A 21,085-nucleotide genomic window follows, 5' to 3' on the forward strand; every position below is an offset into this window, starting at 1 on the left:
AAGGAAAAAATATCTCCACTATAACAAATTAACACTTTACAATAAAATAAGCATGAATCAAATTACTAATATTTTGTTGGGGGTGTAAGCTCAGTTCCATGTGGACAGTCTCGGGCAGGTAAAAGTGAGGACTACTAACCTCAGAGTTCTCATGAGGCCCCCCAGGGAACAGCTGGGAATTGAGGTGTGAGACCCGGGCTATCTCGTGCATTTCCGCCTCTTCCCCGTGGGAAACTTGCTGCGGAGAGCATCCCGCCCTCGAGATTAATCCATGGTCTGAGCACACCTATTGTTGTCTAAGGGCTGAGAACAGGCACGGTATTCAGGTGCAAACTATTCGGCGGGAGAGCTTAAGTAGGGTCAGGAAAGCCTGAAGGAGCTCTTAGCGCTGAGGGGCCCTTAGAGGACAGAAGGCCCCTCTCCCCTCTCCCATGCTTCCATTCTCTTGCTGTAAGATCTTTGCCTCCTTGGGAAGAGGATTCCTCTCTCCTGAGGAAGAATTCCCCCTGCACATGTAACCAAGACCCTGAATAAAGCCTAACCCTTGTTTGACTCTTGAAAGTCTCTTCTCTCATACGTTTATCCGGTTTGGCCAGCCGAAGACCTGCGACAGGTAAGGAAAGACTTGGGTAGCCCTTAGGCCTCTAGGCCTGACAATATTTTCTTTTATAAAACGTTTTTCAGATGTGTAAATTGTACATAATTTCAACAATTTTAAAGGTATATAATTTATTTAGAGAAACCACGTCATGACTTTTATCTAGCAAGTAAGTATACAACACACCATCTGTTTTAAATTTCCATGTTTATTAGATTTTTCTTAATTCTTGTTGAACGTTAATTGAATCTCATCCTGGAAACATATTGATCTACTTGTAGAACAGAAGACACCAAAATGTAAACAACTTCTTTGTCAATAGGTCTAGACAGTCAAAAAGGAGCCATCTCCAGTCATCTTGATCTATATCTTGCCACTGGACCCAGATGGCTTTGGAAGAGAAAGGGAAATTGATGACTTTGCACAGCCTTGCCTTACTTAAATCCAATTCACTTGCAAATCATGGCACCTTTCTGATGTCATGATCCTCTTTGAGAATGAAGGACAAACAGCCAGTGAGTAGTATGGGATGCCTCCATGGGGATCCAACTAGCCAGTTCCAGCTCCTCCCTTCTTTTTCTTCCTTTCCTCTCCTAGCTTTTCCTCCTTCCTCTTTGTTTGGCCACATTGGGTATCACACCCATACCTTCACCTGCTCTATCCAAAGGAATGTAAATTTTGATCTGATGAAACCTCACAAGGTATCTTGGAGTTTACTGGCTAGATTTCTTTCTTAAAGACCATGTCTTAAAACCAATTCACTCTGGCTCTCACTGATTGGCCAACAATAGGTTCCAGCCCAAACCCCACTTATTGGTCATTGTTTGAATCCTGATTGGCTCAGTGTAAATGTAAATAGCAATTGTTTGTTTTGGCCAGAAACCCTGAGTTTCCCTCTCAGACCTATTTTATTTTATTAGGTAAAAGGAGCCATTCTCTGTCTCATTTCTAAACTAGCCTTAATCACTAAATGGGCATTGCCTCAAAAAGCAACCTAGGAAAGGCCTCAACTTAAAAAGGCTTATCTCCCACTGCATACGGGGCCATTTCCAGCCATCTTGATTTATATCTTGCCACTGGACCCAGATGGCTCTGGAGAAGAAAGTGAGGCTGGTGACTCTGCACAGCCTTGCGTCACTTAAATCCAATTCACTTGCAAGTCATGGCATTACCTTCCTGATAACATGGTCCTCTTCCATGTTCATCCATGGATAATGAAAGACAAACAACAGCTAAGAAGGCAAAATTATCTTGTTTACTTCCTATACCAAAACTGCAGGTCATTATAAAATGTGTACCATTAATCATTACCCTCTTCTAAGAAAAAAGAAAAAAGTTTTAAAAAATGCCAGTTTGATGTCTGTTGATTCTTTCAGGAAACATGTGCTCCAAAATACTGCCATAACTGTTGTCCAGTATTGTTCACTTACCAGAGAAAGAAAAATGACTAGTCGTAATTACACAAATAATCAAGAATAAAATTTAGATCTTTTTCCTTCTATTATAAGTAGAGGCTGGTCCTGTGCTATTGCTGCTTTAATAGAATATATTTCACCATTTCAAGATCTATGATTTTACCTATGTGCAGACAATCTCTTAGGAAGAAACCGAAACATGTATACACCTCAGTAAATGGTATTCATGAGTTGGAGTAGTTAATTAGGGATAATTCTTGGTCACGAGTGAGTCATCGAGTTTATCCTTGAAGCTCTTTTTGATCATTAGGACCTCTCAGAATTCATTCCCTGCTGGCACAGTCTTTATAAGAACCCAGGATTACTTCTACACCATGACGAGACATCAGAAAAAGGCCTTAGTAAATTTAGTATGAAATGGTAATCAAATTGTCACAGTTCTACACAAACTATAGTCAGATTGCAATCTGAAAATAGGATTGTTATGATGCCTTTCCTCTATTCCTACATAGTTTAAAATAGTGTAGTTGTGGTGAGGTGGTGGGTTTTTTTTTCAGTTTAGAACAGGTCTGTTCTATTATTATCTCAGTAAGAAATAATTATTAATTGCACACCCTAGAAGGCAAACCAATGAATAAGAAGAATTTAATTTATAAGTAAAAACAAACAAGACATTTATCAGAAGATCCCCCAAAAGATGTCTAGAAAAGAAATGCCAAAAGGATATGAAATTGAGATTTCCTTCAGTAGTTATGATGGACTCTATGAAGATATAGAGGAAAGCAGTCACAATTCTGTAGGCATCAATGTGACAGGCACCTGTTATGTTCTGAAAGTTCTTACATAACCCTTGAGGAGAGTCTAGCCCATGGGGTGGGGAACCTATGGCCTCAAGACCACATGTGGCCCTCTAGGTCATCAAGTGTGGCTCGTTTGCTGAATCCAAACTTCATAGAACAAATCCCCTTAATAAAATGATTTGTTCTATAGAACTTGGATTCAGTCACGGTTGCACCCAAGGGCCTAGAAGGCTACATGTGGCTTTGAGGCTGCAGATTCCCCACCCCTGATGTAGGATATAAAAGGTTGTTGATGGAGAGGGGAGAGAAATTTTGGGTCACTGGCCAACCTGCTATATAGTGCAGTCAAGAATATTGGAGCTTGGGATAACTGGCTATTATAATTATCTCCTGAACCACTGCATCCTTATAATTAATCTAAATCTACAATCAGGAATATTTCAAATAGTATCTTTAAACTATGTATGAAGTAAATACAAAACTGTAACTAGACATAATACATAGAAATTCTAAGTATTCTGAACAAACTACCCATGACAAAAAGCACATTTTTATAAGACACCTACCCTCAGAGCAGTTTTCTTTCTAGAAAATGGACAGGCCTATAAATGAGGTGAACCTATAATGACTACTTGACTATACTTTAAATGAAGTTAAAAGTAGGTTCATAGATTGAGAGCTGAAAAAGAATTGAGAGGTAACTGGAGCCACCCATTCATTTTAAAAATGAAGAAACTGATACCAGAGAGGTGAAGTCAGCTATAGCTAAGCAGCAGAGCCACAACTGGATCCCATGCACCACTCTCCCACACCTAGTCAGCACTCTTTCCACTGCCTTTTTTACATTTACTTAGTTTACCACAACTAATTTTTTTCAACTGTTCCCACATGGATACATCAGTTAATGATGGAGAAACACATATAAAGAGTAATTCACTTTTTTCTTCCACTCTGGGTTGAGGGTGTTAGTCTAAAAATGAATATGATTAACATGAGTAAATGTATTATGTGAAATAAGATGGGAAAAATAATTATTAATAACCAATGATTTGGGGAGATTCAGATTTCCCCCTTTTTCTATTATTCTCATTTCAAGACCTCAGTCTCTAAAGGCTTGAACTAACATTTTTCCTCTATCCAACCCCACCCAATCTTTTACAAGGAATTTCTAGCCTAAGGTGAATTCTATTCAACCAAGCTTGGGTAGAGATAGATCTTTTATCTAGATCGCCCAAGGCTTGGGGACTCCAGGTATAAGGACAGTCTCTGATCAAGACTGACAAGATGTCACCCTCACTGGAATGAGCTCACTTCTCTTTGTAAAGTGGAACCAAACAGAGTTGACTGCCACCCTCAAGAAAACTCCAAAGGAAGGTAAATTTGGATGGCCAAAAGTTGCCCAGCTGACCTTGGTTTTACTGCCTCCTCTCCTCCCTTCCCCTCTCCTCTGTCCTGTCCCCTGTTCTCTCCCAAAACCTTAAACCTACTGCACTCTGAAACTGGGACTCCAAGGGGCCCCTGCCAAGGGCTCCTGGACCCCCTAGCTTTGGACTGATTATCAATACTAACTGTTGCTGTTTCCTACCCAGCCTGATGTCTTTGCTTTTTTTGACCTCTTTAAAGGGGCCATGCTCTAGCTACTTCTTAAACAGTCCTATTCAATGATTTGCCTCACCCTAAGTGAGTACCTGCAAAGACCTTGGCCTAAAGGGCCCAAGGCCTCCCAGGGCACTCTGGGCCATCTCCAGTCATCCTGAGGAATATCAGGTCACTGGATTCAGGTGGCTCTGGAGGAGAAGGCTGATAATCTGCACAGCCCTCCTTCACTCAAAACAAAGTCAAGTGCAAGTTATGTCATCACTTCTCTGATGGCATGGTCTGCTTCAGCAACAGAAGGACAAACACGATCCGAATACGAAGAAAGGCATATAACCAACCACCACAATTGTCTTTGGTTTAAGAGAAGAGACAGACAAATGATCACTTTTATTAATAAAATAATTAAATTACCCAAAAATTATGTATCTCAAACTTTTTAAAATGACACAAAGGATGAAGTGCAGCTGCTACACTGCATCCTTTTTTAGGGGAAAAAAGGATTCCACTTTTGGAGAAGTTATAAAAATTAAGTTACTATTATAATGATCAGATATTCAGAAAGAACTGGAAAAGATCTTGAAATCAAGTCATTTTATGGGAACTGAGACCAATACAGGGGATATTCAAACCTGGATCATGTCTCCATTTCCACCAATTAACAATCGATTGTAAAATTTGCAAATATATCTTTTGGAAATAAAGGTGACATAAAAACCAAAGAAATGAATACATTTACATAAAAACTCAATTAAAACATGGCAGCTCATTAAAAAAACTTAATTTTTACTAACTACTTGACCAATTAATAACAATGGATTTAGTAAACTTTTCAAGCATTTTATGTACACTATCTAATGTTAGCCTCATAACAAACCTATGTCCAGATCTGTGACTTCAACCCAATGGGAAGCACCTAATGTAAAAAGTTCCTCCACAGATGCAAATTAGCAGCTCCTCTGTAATTTCAATTTTAAAGAGTTGCCCGGAGCACTAAGGTTAAATAACATGCCCATGGTCACATAGGTCAGAAAAAGGTCTTGAACCAGTTTGCCTTTTATTCCACTTGGCTGGTGTTCTATCTAAATAGACAAACTGTTTCTCCAGAGAGGTACCACAGGTATCAGCATACATTTTATAGCTAAGGAAATTCAGACTAAAACAACACAGTAAGAAGTGATAGTTGCTTCCAAGTCTAGCACGCTATGGACCCACCACACTGTCTTCCTGCATCAAGTACTGTCAAACCTAATCAATTCATCAAACAAAAAGACTCTTGCTAGAAGAATAGAAAGTTCACTATTGATTTTATTTTTCTTTATGAAACAAATTCTCTTAAGGACTATCACGAAAAGAATAAAAATCCTCACAAAACCAATGTGAACATGATAGAAGAATTGAACATTTTGTGTATCTAATCCATGGTAAATATAAAACATGCCTATTGAACTTGCCATAAAGGGGAGGAACTCTTTATGTATTATTGTCATGCTTTTAACAGTCTGAAAAAGTCACTGCCAGTCTTAAAACATTATCGGTCAAATTTCAAAGTTAGTAGAACATATTATACTAAAAAATGTTTTGTCAGGGTCCATAAGATTTCTATCACTGAACCATTATATAATTTAAATCACTTAATAACAAAGTTAAATCTAAATGAAAATGTGGAGGTCCCAAACTGATATAACTATACTAAATATATTTCCAGTGTAGTCTTAATATTTAGCAATCATTAGACTATATTTTATCTTCAAAAAATTACCTGTCACTCAAAAACTTATGAACTTATGTCTATTTCCTAGGCAATTAATATAGTGGTTAAGAGGCAAACATCAAGTTTAGTTTTCACACATCTACTTTCAAGTACTTAAAAATAAAACAGTACTAAAAAAAATACGTTTTTTAAAAAAATAAGAGTCAAATGTTTCATATAATCTCATCATTTTTACCATGCCAATACCTTTGAGATATTGAAGTCCCAATGGAAACAAGATGAGGGAAATCTAAGCTGGGCAGCAGAAACCTTCATATAATTTTTGTCACTGCAAGGCAGTATGTAAGTTTACAAAAGAACTGCCTAACTATTAACCAACATGAACATTATTATGGATTTAAATCGCACTAGTCTACATCAACAATTCAACAACAAATTGAGAAAATATTTTAATGTCTCCCTTTAAAAGAAAAGACAATTTTCTTTTCTAAAGTAAAATAAAACAACGGTTATGAAGTCCAACGCCACCAAGCTACCTTCATTCTGTCCCAAACAGCTGTAAGAGAATCAAAAGCAGGACGGACATCCAAGATTGTAAACTGATAGTCCTTATTTACTTCTCCACCATCATAATAATCAATAACATATCTAACTTCTGTTCCACAACGATTAACAATCCAGTCATGTCTGTCAAAAGGCAATTCATATCTGAAATGAAAATATGCTAGTCAGTACAGGCTCTGTATTATTAATTAAGTAGTTAAGTATTTATAACACTTTTATTGCCCTCAAGGAACTTAAAAACCATATGCAGAGATAAAAGTAACACAAAAAACAAAGAACTGTATAATATTTAGTAGAAGTGTTGTGATACTAAATGCAGTGTTGGCTATAGTTGTCTGGGAAGGCTTCATGGGAGAGTTGAGACTACAACTTGGCTCTGAAAGGTTTAGGTTAGGTAGAAAAGGAAGAAGATATTATGGGGAAGAGTCCCAGCAGGAAAAAAAAAGTAAGAATATGGATATAAAGTACAATATCTTTGAGTCTGAGAAAATGAGACCAGCTTCACCAGATTAAGCAGAATGAAAAAAAGGAAGTAGTAGAACTAATGTTGGAAAGGTAGGCTAGGAACATATCAAGGATTTTGAAAGTAAGACAGGGGAAACTGGACTTGATGTGGTAAGATGAAGAAAGTTACTACATGTTGTTGAGCAGGGAAATAGCACAATGAGACTAGGGTTTATACAGTTTAGACAGCAAGGGCACAGAAAATGGAATGGAAGTAGAAAGGCAAGACTGACTAAAAGGCTGCTATGACAATTCAGGGATTAGCTGATAAGAGCCTGAAATATAGTTCAAGTAGTAGGAGTGATAAGGGCCAAAACAACAAAAAAAAATGGTTGTTGCTACTCCTGGGAAAATTGGTAGGAGTCAGTTTTAGGAGGAAAGATGCAGATTTTTGTCTTGGTCTTGTTAGGCTGACATATTAAGTGAAAAAGTTGTATAGGAACTGGAAACGGGTGAACACAGTAAAAATTAGGGCAGGAAATGCAGATATATGAATCGTTAACGTAGTAATAACAGTCAGACTCATAAGTGAGTAAATCCTCTCAGTATGAAACAAAAAAATCAAAGAAGAGCCATGGAGAGAGCTTTGGGGGAGTAGGGCGGGGGGTGGCAAGGTGTCATCCATAGTAAAGATGAAGAAGGTATAAGAGGAGTATTAGCCTAATAATTCTAAAACCAAATATTTGACAGACAGCCCTACCTAGAGTTCTTTACTTTAATACTTAATTCCAAAGCAACAACCTCATTGCCTAATAGATTTTTTTCACTTATGATGACCCCTTTCTTCACTAGAGCAGACAATCCTGTCAACTCTCTCTCCTCCTGAGAACTGGAGAATACAAGTTGAATGGGATTCAGAGGTCATTCCACCATATACTTGACAGCATTTCCCTCATAACACTTTTAACCAACAATCATTTGGCCTCTGAGGATGATATTGAGACAACCCCATTCTGCTTTTGACAATTCTAATTGTAAAGATGTTGATTACATCAAGTTGGTACGTTTTTTGTTCCTCTCTCCTCCTCTACTTCTAACACTGCACTCCTGTTTCCCCTTTTGACTTGTCTCACCATTCCTTTTTGATATTCACTGGTTTCTTTTCCTTCTATCTCCTAAACTTGGAAAAAACTCCAAAATGTGCTTGGACCTTCTCTCTCTTGTTGAGCTCATTATCCACTTCTATTATGAATTCATTCAGATGACTTCCAAATCTCCATCTCTAGCTCCAACCTCTTAGGAAAAGCTCAAGTCTCACATCTATCTAAATTAAATATCCAGATTGAAATTTATGATTTTATGTCAAGCATGAATGAGAAAGTTATCAAATCCAACTGATTTTACTTTTTTATATTATCTACTCCCATCATCTAATTCAGAATCTTCTCTCTCCTCACTCAGATAATTATAAAAAACCTCTGTATTGGTCTTCCTGTCTCCATACTCTCCTACCCAATTTCTTTGTTGATATCATAATCACCTCAGCTATTGAGGAGAACATTATTACCTTTCTCAAAAACCCTGTGTGACTTATTGAATGTCAAATTAATACAGTATAAACTCCTTGGCCTGAAATTCAAAGTCTTCTACAAAAGAACTCCAATATATTGTATAGCCTTATTTCACACATTCCTCTTCATGCATCTTCTTTTCAGCCATCCCCCATGTTATTCTTCTGCCTTCTTTCATGTATGTCTTTTCTTATGCCATCTCTAGTTACTGGAAATGAAATCTGAAACCTTTCCATTTCTCCAACGCTTAGTTAAGGTAACTCCTCCTCTATAATGTTTTCCTCAAACATCTTAAGAGTAAATTATTTCTTCTTCTTATGATTTGTCACAGTTCTTTGTTTGAAATTCTCTTTTTCACTTATATTTTAATTTGTGCTGCATTTGTCTGTGAACATTTTTCTTCTACCATACTGTAAGCCCCTTAACAGAAGCTGTATCTTATGTCATTTGCACTTCCACTGCTTAGTACAATGCTATGCTTATCTGAAGTGCTTAATAAGTGTCTGTTGAATTGAATTAGGGTAGATTGATTTCCAGAAATGCTTTAAGTCAAATTCTAATACAGCTAATCCAGCTCTTGATATTCTGCTACACATAAGCATGCCTAAAATATGCTAGATTATTATTTTTTAATGAAGGAGCCAATACTTAACATATATTCCAAAGGTAGCTGGATACAACATATACAAGATGATTAAACTTCTGAATTTTTGTACAAGAAGCTAATTAATAATCACTAATTAATATGCATCCTTATATATTTCAGGATAAGGCAGTCTTCCACAAAGGGGAGTAAAGTATACAGTATACTACCACAAATCAAGATGAGAGAATATGTGCAGTTGAATAGAAATTAGGCTATGGAAAGATAGTACTCAAGCACTACTTCCTATCTTTTTAAAAAATTAATTACATTTTCACATTTCACATTTTATAATTTTAGAACAATATGCAAACACAGAACCATTAAAAATACTTCTGGACTGTAACCTACCCCATCCATGAGCGAATTCTAGCTCTTGGTGAATAGTCCTTAGCTTTACCTCCAAATCGGATCAGTGTTGGCCCACATGGGCACTCACTGTAAATACAAATGAAATTACAATCAATTAAAATATGTTCTTAATAAGTATGGTAAGTTAAAACTAAAAATCTTGAAAAAAATGTAGTATCTATAGACAACAATTACTCCACATTAATATGAAGACCAGTAGGGATCCATAAACAATGTTGTTACTATTAGTTCTGCATACTTCAAGGTGTCAAATATTCAAGCAATAAGTTTATGAAAAACATCATTTTACTAGTGAATTAAGTACTTCAGGTCTCTTGTTCCTTTCAATAGTCACTGTTTATTTAGAGGACATGCTTTGGAAGTATAAAAAAAGAATTAGCTATGTTCTACTTGCTGTAAGGAAATGAGTGTTTTTACAGGGAAAAATCACAGCTTTTTTGGATGGGTCAGCAAAAGATCAGGATTCAAATCCTATCCTTGGACACTATGTGTTCCCAAAAAAGTCACTTACCTTTTCTTTTTTTTAAAATTTAAATTTCTTTTTAAAATTAAGTTCTTTTTGGTTTTCAACATTCACTTTTACAAGATTTTAGTTCAAAAATTTCTCCCTTCCCCAAGATGACATGCAATCTGATATAGGCATACATGTATAATCATATTAAACACATTTCCACATTAGTCATGTTGTAAAAGAACAATCAGAAGAAAAGAGAAAAAGCACAACAAAGAAAAAAGAGAGAAAATAGTATGCTTCAATCTGCATTCAGACTCCATAGTTCTTTCTCTGGATGTGGAAAGCATTTTTCCATCATAAGTCTTTTGCAATTGTCTTAAATGTGACAGAAGAGCTAAGTCTATCAAAGTTGGTCATAGAACAATGTTGCTGGTACTATGTAACTACTGTGTTCTCCTGGTTCTGCTCACTTCACTCAGCATCAGTTTGTTTAAGTCTTTCCTGGCTTTTCTGAAGTCTGCTTGGCTCATCATTTTTTTATGGAACAATAGTATTCCATTACATTTGTATACCACAACTTGTTCAGCCATTCCCCAATTTATGGGTATCCCCTCAAATTCTTTGTCACCACAAGAAGAGCTGCTATAAACATTTTTGTACATGTGGATCCTTTTCCCTTTTTTATGATCTCTTTAGGAGACAGAACTAGTAGTGGTATTGCTGGATCAAAAGGTATAGCCCTGTGGGCACAGTTCCAAACTGCTCTCCAGAATTGTTGGATCAGTTCACAGCTCCACCAACAATGAATTAGTGTTCCAACTCTCCCACATCTTCTCCAACATTTATCATTTTACTGTTTTGTCATGTTAGCCAATCTGACAGGTGTGATGTGGTACCTCAGAGTTGTTAATTTGCATTTCTCTAATCAATGTCACTTAACTTTCTAAGCCTCAGTTTCCTCATCTATAAAGTGATGGACTTGGCTCTGATGCTGTGGTATAGTGGTTACAGTGCTGGACTTGGAGTCAGGAAAATCTGAGTTCAAATCCTGTCTCAAATACTTGCGCAAGACACTTAACCTGTTATCTTCAGTTTTGTTATCTGTAAAATGGAAATAAGAGGAACCACCTCACATAGCTGTTGTGAGAATAAAATGAGATAATATATGTAAAGGGCTTAGCACAGTATTCTACAAATGCTTACCAACATCATCATCATCATCCTTTTAACCTTAAAGAATGGCCACTAGAGTTTGTGGAGTAATAAATGGAGTATATGTACATGATCAGACTGTGCTTCTGGAATATCATTTGGTTGTTGTGTGGAAAGGGGAGAAGCTTGATGTAGGAAGACCAAAAAACACAATTGGATAGGAAATTGGAAGAGGTTAAAAGTGAGTTTAGTGGTTATCTATTAATTATTTTTATTCCACCTATCCCTGCTCCACATTAGTTATGAAATTACCAGATTATACCTTAAGATTATTATCATTATACTTAAACAGAGACATTCAAACTCTAAAGAGTGTGAGGCAAGCTGAACGGTATAGTAGATGAAGATACCAGGCCTAGAGTCAGGAAGACTTGAATTCAGCCTCAGACATTTACGAGCTGTGTGAGCTTGGCTGAGTCACTTTACTTCTGTTTGAATTTCTTCAACTGCATAATGGGGATAATAATAGCATGTTCTTTCCAGGGCTGTTGTGAGGATCAAAATTAACTAAAATTTATAAAGTGCTGAGCACAGTGCCTGGCACATAGTAAGGACTTAATCCATGTTTGTTTATTCCCCCTTCCTTTTCCTAACGGTGATTTCCACATGGTGCAAATCCAAGAGTGCTCATAGGATTCACTAAAAGTCTATCATAAATGTACTTACGTAGCATGAAGAGCTTCCCACTTTAAAATCTCCTTCCAAGCCTGTTCATTATTCTGATTATGAATCTTAATAATATTATACATATCTTTCTGACTGATGTCATCCTCTTTCCATTTCCATCTGGTAAAAAAGTATTTTACAGAATTCTTAATTACTTTAAAATGCTGATATAAAATTCATCAATGAACATTTTAAAGAGGTCACATACAACTATGGTTAACATACAAGCAATTAAGCTAGTTATTTGGTTCACTGCTTTAGTTCTTAGGCATCTTGATGATACTTGTACAGTTGAAGAATACATCATGTATGTTATATTTATTAATAAACCTAAATTTCTTCAGTATGAAAGGAAATTATTATTTTACTATAACATTTCACAAGCTACCAAATGTTAGTAAGTTGGCAAGAACGCTCTGGAAACACTCACTGCCAAATATGAAGCAAGAATACCTATTTGATAGAAGTGATTAAAGTTCTTATTATTTTTCAAGTACTTTCCGTGAAAATAAGGAATTCTTACTTCACTATGGTTGGATTCGCACATATTTTGACAAATCATGCTTAAAATCAATGACAACTATTAGAAAATAAGTTTTCAAACGTTTGCTACATATTTGGGAATGATCCCCATACCATATATTTTTCAGGGCATCTTTTAAAAAATTATATTTACATTCCACTTAACATCATTATTTACCTACCCTTTTCTTAACATGGCATTCCAAAACATCTGTTCTGAAGGGTAAACCCACTTTTTTTCCGAATCTGCCCTGGGAATTGATGACTCTTCCCTAACAGTTGATAGTGCAAATGGCTGACCAGGGGATGGTGTCTGATTAGGTGGTGGCATCTAAATAAAATAATGAGATTGCTGAGGTTTTTATAAACACTAGGAAAATTCTGATAAGAAAATTTTAATGATAAACATAAAGATCAACTGCTGACTGCTAAAACAAAAAATTATCTTGACTACTTTTTTTTGTTCACATACACTCACTAGTCATATAAGCTCACTACTGACCAAATTCTCACACTAAAATTTTCAATACTTTATACTATCTATGCTTGGAGATGATTTTGCATTTTTAAATAACCTGAGAGTCCAACATAAATCAAACACTGCTATTATTGCTTCTTCTTAATTGTAAATACAGTTGTTCAATTTCCTGTTTTGTTTAAAATGTCAAATTGCAAGCTAATAGTTAATTTTTTTAAAAACAGGGTATAACGCTTTAAGGTATAAATATTTATAAAATGTTAATTTTTAAAAATTTATGCTAGATAAAAAAATGTTATCTGTTAAAGTCACACAACTCTCTTTCTGCCTTCCTTAGCGGACTGCCTAGCACACAACAGACACTTAATACTTATTCCCCTTCTAAATGATATCCCTATATGCCAAGGATAGTGATTTCCAAATGATGTACTTTCAAATTGTACAAGACAATAAAATTTGACATTTTAACTTAGGTGGAATGAGTTTTGTCGGATCTCACTGAAATTTTTCTCCCCAAATTTCAAAAAGTTTGAGCAAGTTCAAAGTGTTTTTGTGATAAATTGTGATCAGAATTAATTAATTTAATTAATTGTGATCAAGTAAACAGAAAGCAACCTAATTGAATCAAACTATTTTAACTCCCTGAATGAATGCCTTTAACAAGATTCAAATGTTGGTCTGGGCTAAGATAGGTTAATGTAAGAAATGTTCATTTGAGGAATTTTATGTGGTTTTGTTTTTTTTTTTTTGTAAAATCATAGCTGAAGATGTTTGTGCATTATACTCCTCCTATAAAAGATCCATATAATAAATGTTTCCTAAATTCTGCACCAAGAAAATAAAAATGCATGCTTCCTTTTATCAGACAAGATACTATAGTTCTTTTTTGCCTCAACTGCCAGCAAGCTCAGAATTAAGTGCTTGACTGAAGTTCACAGTAATATAAATTTCCTGTTTCTTTCAAGAAGTTTAGTAAATGTTTAGCAAATATTTGTCATCAGACTAATTGTTTTAAATTGTTCTGTTTTTCCATATTTTACTTTAGTAAGGTCTTCCAATCCTTTTAGGGAATAAGTGGCATATAACTCCCATGTATGTAACTATTTAATAAAGCTTTGCAAAAATAATTGCTCATTTCTCCAAGACATTAAAGCTTTGAAATGAAATACACTTTTTTTCCTCCTGTTCTTTACATGCTGCTTACATCTCATTTATTAATTACAGCTCAATCCTCCCATATCAGTAGTTGGGGAGCAAGCCTTTCTCTAATACAGAAAAGGACTGCAAGATTATTAGATTTAACAGTAGTACTAGTTTTGAAGTTTGTTCTTATTGGTTGACTTTTACAATATAAAGGAAGGTATGTCAGATAAGCAAAACTTGTAAAAACCAGTTCAAATCAGGGAAAGTAATTTTTCTGCCTTACAGAATAAATTCATATTCTCCACTGAGTCTGAGCTCACTGATGTGTACATTCCCTACACTGATGGAACCTATCCATGCCAGCCTGTTTCTTTCCAGACCATGTCCTGCAACAAATCTGTCATGGAGGTCTCAACTTTGCTATTTCTGTTACCATGTCATAAAACTGATAAGTAACTTTAGTATCACCAAATGTTATATGCAGTTTTTTGTATTATATGAGGTCTTAGAGAAAATTACATTTTAATAAAAGAACTGGCATCAAACATACCATGTTAGAAGGATCAATATTATCTTTATTTTGATAGGCAGCTGAAGTTACAGGACATTCCACATATTCATATGCTCGATCCTGATGTGAAGGTACTGAGTAAGATTGACTTTCACAAGTTTTGTCATTTTTCAATGGACAACCTGAAATTAAAAAAAAAATATGCAAAAGAATCATCATAAATGTTGACAAGCTTAGCCCTTATTATGGTGAAATACTTGCCTTAATGTGGGGCCAGAGTTAGGTAGCACAGGGACAAGCTCTAATAACCAATGATCTACTAAGAGGGAAACTATTCAGCTCTATAAAGGTCCCGAGAATAGGGGAAAAGTATTTTTTAAAAATGTACTCAGACTCAAAAAATAACAGTGTCAGAGGAAATTTAATACTCATACCATCTAAAGCAATGCAAAGCTTGACACATTTGATGCTACAGCTCTCAAATTGAGAAGCCAGACAAATTTATTATGTAAGTTAAATAGTTACACATTTTTATCTTAAAAACAAACAAAAAAAATCACAACCTAGGAAGTAGGAGAATGAACACTGCAACAGGAGAATGTCATTACAACTCAACCCCCAAACTGCTAAGCTTGTATGACTGGGGTATTTTTAGTCAATAGGGAAGGATTCCTAAATTCCTAATATGTACATGAGAGACAGTGATCATACCCAAGTAAGAGTGAGCAGATCTTGAGGGACCTGTCTACTTTTCATTCTTTTTTTTTCCTTTCTAAATTGGGCCTCCCTAGTTCGTTCAAGGCTGGAAATATAAGGGACTTTGTTGTACTTTATTTTTCTAACCTGGGCCTGCTCAGGCAACCTCGTATTAACAGGAGTTCACCTTTAATGTAAAATTTAATATGGACACCAATCAGCTGAGCCCACTCTAACTCAGAACTGTGCCAATCTTAGCTTATCTGGTAGATGGCATTCCATGTGAGCAACACTAAGCACAGCCCCACCTTTCATTCTAAGGAGGCTAGATGAGGAAGATAGAAGAATGGGCAGTATTTGCTGGGAGTTGTTTTGGAGGGGGGAAAAGACCTACATAGGATAAACAAAGTTTAGAATAGGCTTCTTTGCCCAATCTCAGAAATAAGTGCTCCTTGCAAGAAGACCTGGGACCAATGTGGTATATTTCATTTATAATTAGGCATCCTAAAACATTCATTACATCATATTGATTCAAAATACCTTCCTGAATGGGAAAAGACAGAGGATACAACAATGACTATGAATGACTCAATAATGTCCATTTGTAATAGTAGGAAACATGCAACCACCACTGTGAATCTGACCTAAGTGATATGCATGAGGGGCAGCACCCTTAGAACCTTTAGCTTCAAGCAACATCTGGTTACCTGGCTAATATCCAGGCAAGTTTTAAGAGAGTTAAATGTAGTGTGAGCTTGTCTAAGGGAATAAGCATTATTTCCAAGCATAAAGAACTACCTCTACCAGCAGAATGAAACTCATCTATGATTCAGTAGACAAATCCTAGGGAGTTGCATAAGGCAGAAGTCAAATGACTTATCTAAGGTCATACATCTACTGTCAGAAGTGCCACACTACCTCTTACTATATGTTTTACACAAATTCTTTATTTAAATCCCCAATGCCTATTATAATGTCTAGCAAGTACAAGTACTTAACAAATGCTTGTTGCCTGACAAAATGGAAATCTAAAGACTGGAAATTCCTAAGCTATACTTTCAACACTTTGAAACGAAGTCACATACCACAGATCAATCCAACGCTCTCATTCTATACTACATCCTCATAACGGACAAGAGTTCCTAAGTAAAATATAAATCTCTCCAGGTTCACTTTTCATCTGGAGAGAGCTGTCAACTAAAATGGTAAATACCTGTGGGTATAATTTAGTCCTGTGTTAAGACAGAATCCATTCAGAAGTAAACTTAAATGGATACTAAGAGAAATGTGTAGTTTTTAAAAAATCAGTTCTATGATTTGCATATTGAGTACAAATGTATATATTATACACCTACCTAATAATGGTTTTGAGAAAAATGCAATAATTAAATGAAATCTGATATGTCTACTATTTTAAAATAATGCAACAAAGAACAACATGAAGTAGAATATCTGGTCTGTTACTATTATGTTAAATCTCTTCAGGAGGGTTTATACCTTTCTTACATAACCTTACATACCTTTTTCTTTTCTTTTGTGCATTGGGCATTCTGAAGGTGGAGAGTCTGCCTGATTCTCTGAAGCAGTTGAGACTTGTACTGCAACAGCAGGAGTGGACGTGGACATACCCATGGTCTGAATCACCTTTAGGAAAATGGTTCTAAATATACATCTGTTAAAACAAAGCCAGACAATTCACTTTTAACAATGCCCTTCAGAAGATCCCCTTTTCATCCACAACCGGTCCCACATAAAATCTGAATTGTCAGAACAGTAAAGACTGGAGAAGTGAAATGAATGCCAGTGAGGTAAACTAATTTTTCCAAAGTTACATAGTTAATTAAAAAACAACATGACAGTTAGATACATAGCTCTTCTCTACCACTTCAAGAGGGTATATGCCCTTGGCAGCAACATTAGTAAAGAGGATCATTTTAAGGAATCTTTTTTAGGAATCTCCCTATAGGTAATATCAATGGAAGATGGAAATCTATACCCTTCGGGCTCCAACCCCTCCTAACCTTCGCACTAATTAGTACTTAAGGCGCCCAGTATCAAGCAAAAACAGGCAAATGAACAGAAAACACAAGCAACTTGATACAGTGGAAAGGAATCAATGGTTTATGTCTGGATTCAATCCACATTCTGTCTTATAATGACCACCTAGGAGATACTGGGGAAGTCACTTAAGTTTTCTGGGTATCTCTATCTATCTATCTATCTATCTATCTATCTATCTATCTATCTATCTATCTATCTATCTATCTACCTACCTACCTACCTACCTACCTACCTACCTACCACTATCTATCTATCTATCTATCTATCTATCTATCTATCTATCTATCTATCTATCTATCTACCTACCTACCTATCTCACCCTCCCCTGGTCTCCACATTTATAACAATGCGGGGAGGGGACATGTCCTAGGGCAGGGTCATAGGTAGGACAGGGGCATAGAGAGGCCTTTGGGAGGGGTACCCTTGAAGGTTCAGGAAGGCATAACTTTCAAAATAAAGAGAAAAAAGGCGGGCAGGCGAAGGGAAAGTCGGCACGTCACGGCGGAGGACCGAACGGAAGGTGGAGGGAGAGAAAGGGGGGTCCCTACTCTTTGACTCCCTCCAGCCCGGGCCTGGCAGAGAGGACCTGCAGATGGATGGCCAGGAAGGCAAGAAGACGGCGGTGGGGACGAGGAAGCGGGAGGTGGGGGTCGGGGAGGGAGCAGGAGAAGAAGGGGTCCGGCGCTGCTGGAGACCCGCGCTCTCACCCACCTGCACCTGTCCCGGGCGGGCCGGCCGGCGGCGGCAGCTGGAGCCCAGCGTCCCTCTTGACCCTGAGCCCGCTCCGCTCCTCTCCCTTCCCTTCTCCTTTTCCCTAGGACTCTAGGCCCCGCCCTTCCCCTCCTTCCCTCCTCCCCCCTCCCCGCCCACTGGAGCTCTAAAGAGCAAAGGCTCTCGGCGAGCACAACCAGCCGCAGCCTCGGCGGCCGCCGACGGCCCCTCCTCACTCACCTCCAGCGCCTCAGCCTCAGCCTTCTCGAGCTTCCTCCCTTAGTTCACTTACTTCCTGCTCTCGAGGCGGGACTTCCGGTCTCGAGAGGGACGGGAAACGGCCTAGCGGAGGGGGCGGTGCGAGCGCAGCCACGCCCCCTCGCCCTCGGCTGCCTGCGCCCTCCTGTCGCTCCCCTCTTCCCCCTCCCCCCTCCTCCCTTTTCCAGCCCGCTTTGGCCGCCCCTTTGGCTTTTGGGGAGGCTTCCGGCGGTTTGCATTTAGGTAAGGAAGAAAAGAGCAGGAGAGAAGCCTCTGCCCAAGTCATAGGAAAATCCAGTTGTAAAATCTCGTCCCATGAGATTGGAAGCACCAGGAGGGCAGGGGCTGTCTTTGTGTCCTGGCTCGTGGGAGGAGCTTAATGATTATTCACAATATATTATTAATGTTAATGAGTAAAAGTGAATACATACTCATATATTAGCGTCGTGTATAACATTAACATACAATAGACAATAAAACAATATTTGTAACTGATAATGCTACTATTAATAATCACCGCCCAGATGCTGTTTGCCCTTCGCCGCCATCACAGACGTGAGGGCACGACCTGCCCTCGACTCTGCTTTGAGGGAGGGAGGGCCGCGCAGGCCCCCAGCCTCACCTCTGCTCCGGGGCCGTCTGGCCCAGGACGCCCTGGGACACCTTGGCCCCTCAGCCAAGGTCTGTGCAGGAGCTCCCTGATTGGAGGGAGGGAGGGCCGCGCAGGCCCCCAGCCTCACCTCTGCTCCAGGGCCGTCTGGCCCAGGACGCCCTGGGACACCTTGGCCCCTCAGCCAAGGTCTGTGCAGGAGCTCCCTGATTGGAGGGAGGGAGGGCCGCGCAGGCCCCCAGCCTCACCTCTGCTCCGGGGCCGTCTGGCCCAGGACGCCCTGGGACACCTTGGCCCCTCAGCCAAGGTCTGTGCAGGAGCTCCCTGATTGGAGGGAGGGAGGGCCGTGCAGGCCCCCAGCCTCACCTCTGCTCCGGGGCCGTCTGGTCCAGGACGCCCTGGGACACCTTGGCCCCTCAGCCAAGGTCTGAGCAGGAGCTCCCTGATTGGAGGGAGGGAGAGCCGCGCAGGCCCCCAGCCTCACCTCTGCTCCGGGGCCGTCTGGCCCAGGACGCCCTGGGCCACCTTGGCCCCTCAGCCAAGGTCTGAGCAGGAGCTCCCTGATTGGAGGGAGGGAGGGCCGCGCAGGCCCCCAGCCTCACCTCTGCTCCAGGGCCGTCTGGCCCAGGACGCCCTGGGACACCTTGGCCCCTCAGCCAAGGTCTGTGCAGGAGCTCCCTGATTGGAGGGAGGGAGGGCCGCGCAGGCCCCCAGCCTCACCTCTGCTCCGGGGCCGTCTGGCCCAGGACGCCCTGGGACACCTTGGCCCCTCAGCCAAGGTCTGTGCAGGAGCTCCCTGATTGGAGGGAGGGAGGGCCGCGCAGGCCCCCAGCCTCACCTCTGCTCCGGGGCCGTCTGGCCCAGGACGCCCTGGGACACCTTGGCCCCTCAGCCAAGGTCTGAGCAGGAGCTCCCTGATTGGAGGCTGCTTCCTGTACTTGGTTAGGTTTTTAGCTCCTGAAGGGCAGGGGCCGCTTGGGCCTCTTCTTGTATCCCCGGGCTAAGCCTTGGGCCTGTGAGGAAAAGCAAAAGACAGTCCCTCCGAGTCTGGTGGCCACGACCACAAGTAAACAACTGTGTAACCCATTATTTCTAATTTATATACAGGATAAACTGGAAAGAGCCAACCAAGGGAAGACGCTAGAATTAAGGGTTTGGATGTTTTGTCCAGAATATGCAGATGAGTTATAAAAATTCTTAAAAAAAAATTTAACTGACTTTCAAATGAATTGAAATTCGTTTTGGTTTCAAATAGAGCAGGGACGTGGTTTCTGTATACAAGTTATTCTTTGGGTAACAAAGCCAGTGTGGAAAGCTGCCTGTCAATCAGCAAGAATTTATTAAGTACCTACCATGTGCCAGGTTAGCAAAGGAATAAAGGACTGGACCTGCTACTTCATTAGTATAAGGAACTCCCAGGTGATCAAATTCCCCCAGCCAGGATAGACTGAGGCCCTTTAGAGGTAACATATAGAAATATGTAGAGGATTGGTGAAATGCCTTAAGTAGGATTACACAGACGTGTGTTTCAGAGGGAACTGGGATCTTCTGACTTGGAAGCCAACCCTATTTCATAATGCTTCCTCTGTACACTAGCACCATGTGCCAGGTATATTCAAAATAAACAGTGCAATTTGGGAAGGAAAAGAAGGCACTAGGATGATTGGCATTCTTAGGCTGAATTAAATAATCTTTTTTTTATTAGCCTAGTCTTATGGGTCAGTGGTGTCAAGGTCAAATAGAAATGGAAACCACTAATCCATACATAAGGATCCCTGTGGGCCATCTGTTGATTTAATTTTAAAATGTAATGTTATCTAGATTTTATTGTATTTTGATTTTATAAAATTTTATTAGAAAATTGTTACAATCATATGATTATCTTTATTATTATATACATATTATTATACAATTTTATGAAAAGGATTTTTATCTTTAGGTGTAATAGAATCCTTACCCCAAACCCCAAAATAATTTTTCCCAAAAAAGATGTTTCCTGGGCACTTGGGGGAAAAAGAGGTCAGGAAAGGTCTCAGAAAGAGTCTT

The 21,085-nt window shown here is 38.9% G+C and overlaps 1 protein-coding gene across 4 annotated transcripts; it reads right to left on the minus strand.

The window, feature by feature from the left end:
- Window positions 1-5,699: 5,699 nt before the first annotated feature.
- Window positions 5,700-19,075, minus strand: HCCS (holocytochrome c synthase). Of its 4 annotated transcripts, none has more exons than XM_072614384.1 (7): window positions 19,052-19,075; window positions 16,920-17,071; window positions 14,743-14,885; window positions 12,754-12,902; window positions 12,050-12,169; window positions 9,697-9,783; window positions 5,700-6,831 (listed from the first exon to the last, which is right to left on the minus strand). In XM_072614384.1, the coding sequence occupies exons 2-7, from the start codon at window positions 17,029-17,031 to the stop codon at window positions 6,633-6,635; spliced, it is 810 nt and encodes a 269-aa protein (XP_072470485.1). In that variant the 5' UTR covers window positions 17,032-17,071; window positions 19,052-19,075; the 3' UTR covers window positions 5,700-6,632. The 4 variants fall into 4 exon arrangements, with proteins under 4 accessions (XP_072470485.1, XP_072470486.1, XP_072470483.1 ...); XM_072614385.1 differs by having other exon boundaries at window positions 18,947-19,060; XM_072614382.1 differs by lacking the exon at window positions 19,052-19,075 and adding an exon at window positions 18,412-18,556.
- Window positions 19,076-21,085: the final 2,010 nt, after the last annotated feature.

Source organism: Notamacropus eugenii, chromosome 5 (assembly GCF_028372415.1).
Source record: "Notamacropus eugenii isolate mMacEug1 chromosome 5, mMacEug1.pri_v2, whole genome shotgun sequence".
NCBI lineage: Eukaryota > Metazoa > Chordata > Mammalia > Diprotodontia > Macropodidae > Notamacropus > Notamacropus eugenii.

Coding starts and splice junctions, on each gene's coding strand:
- HCCS (XM_072614384.1), bottom strand. CDS start 17,031: ATGGGTATGTCCACGTCCACTCCTGCTGTTGCAGTACAAGTCTCAACT. Junction 14,886..16,919: donor GCACAAAAGAAAAGAAAAAG/GTATGTAAGGTT, acceptor TTTTAATTTCAG/GTTGTCCATTGAAAAATGAC. Junction 12,903..14,742: donor ATATTGATCCTTCTAACATG/GTATGTTTGATG, acceptor TATTTTATTTAG/ATGCCACCACCTAATCAGAC.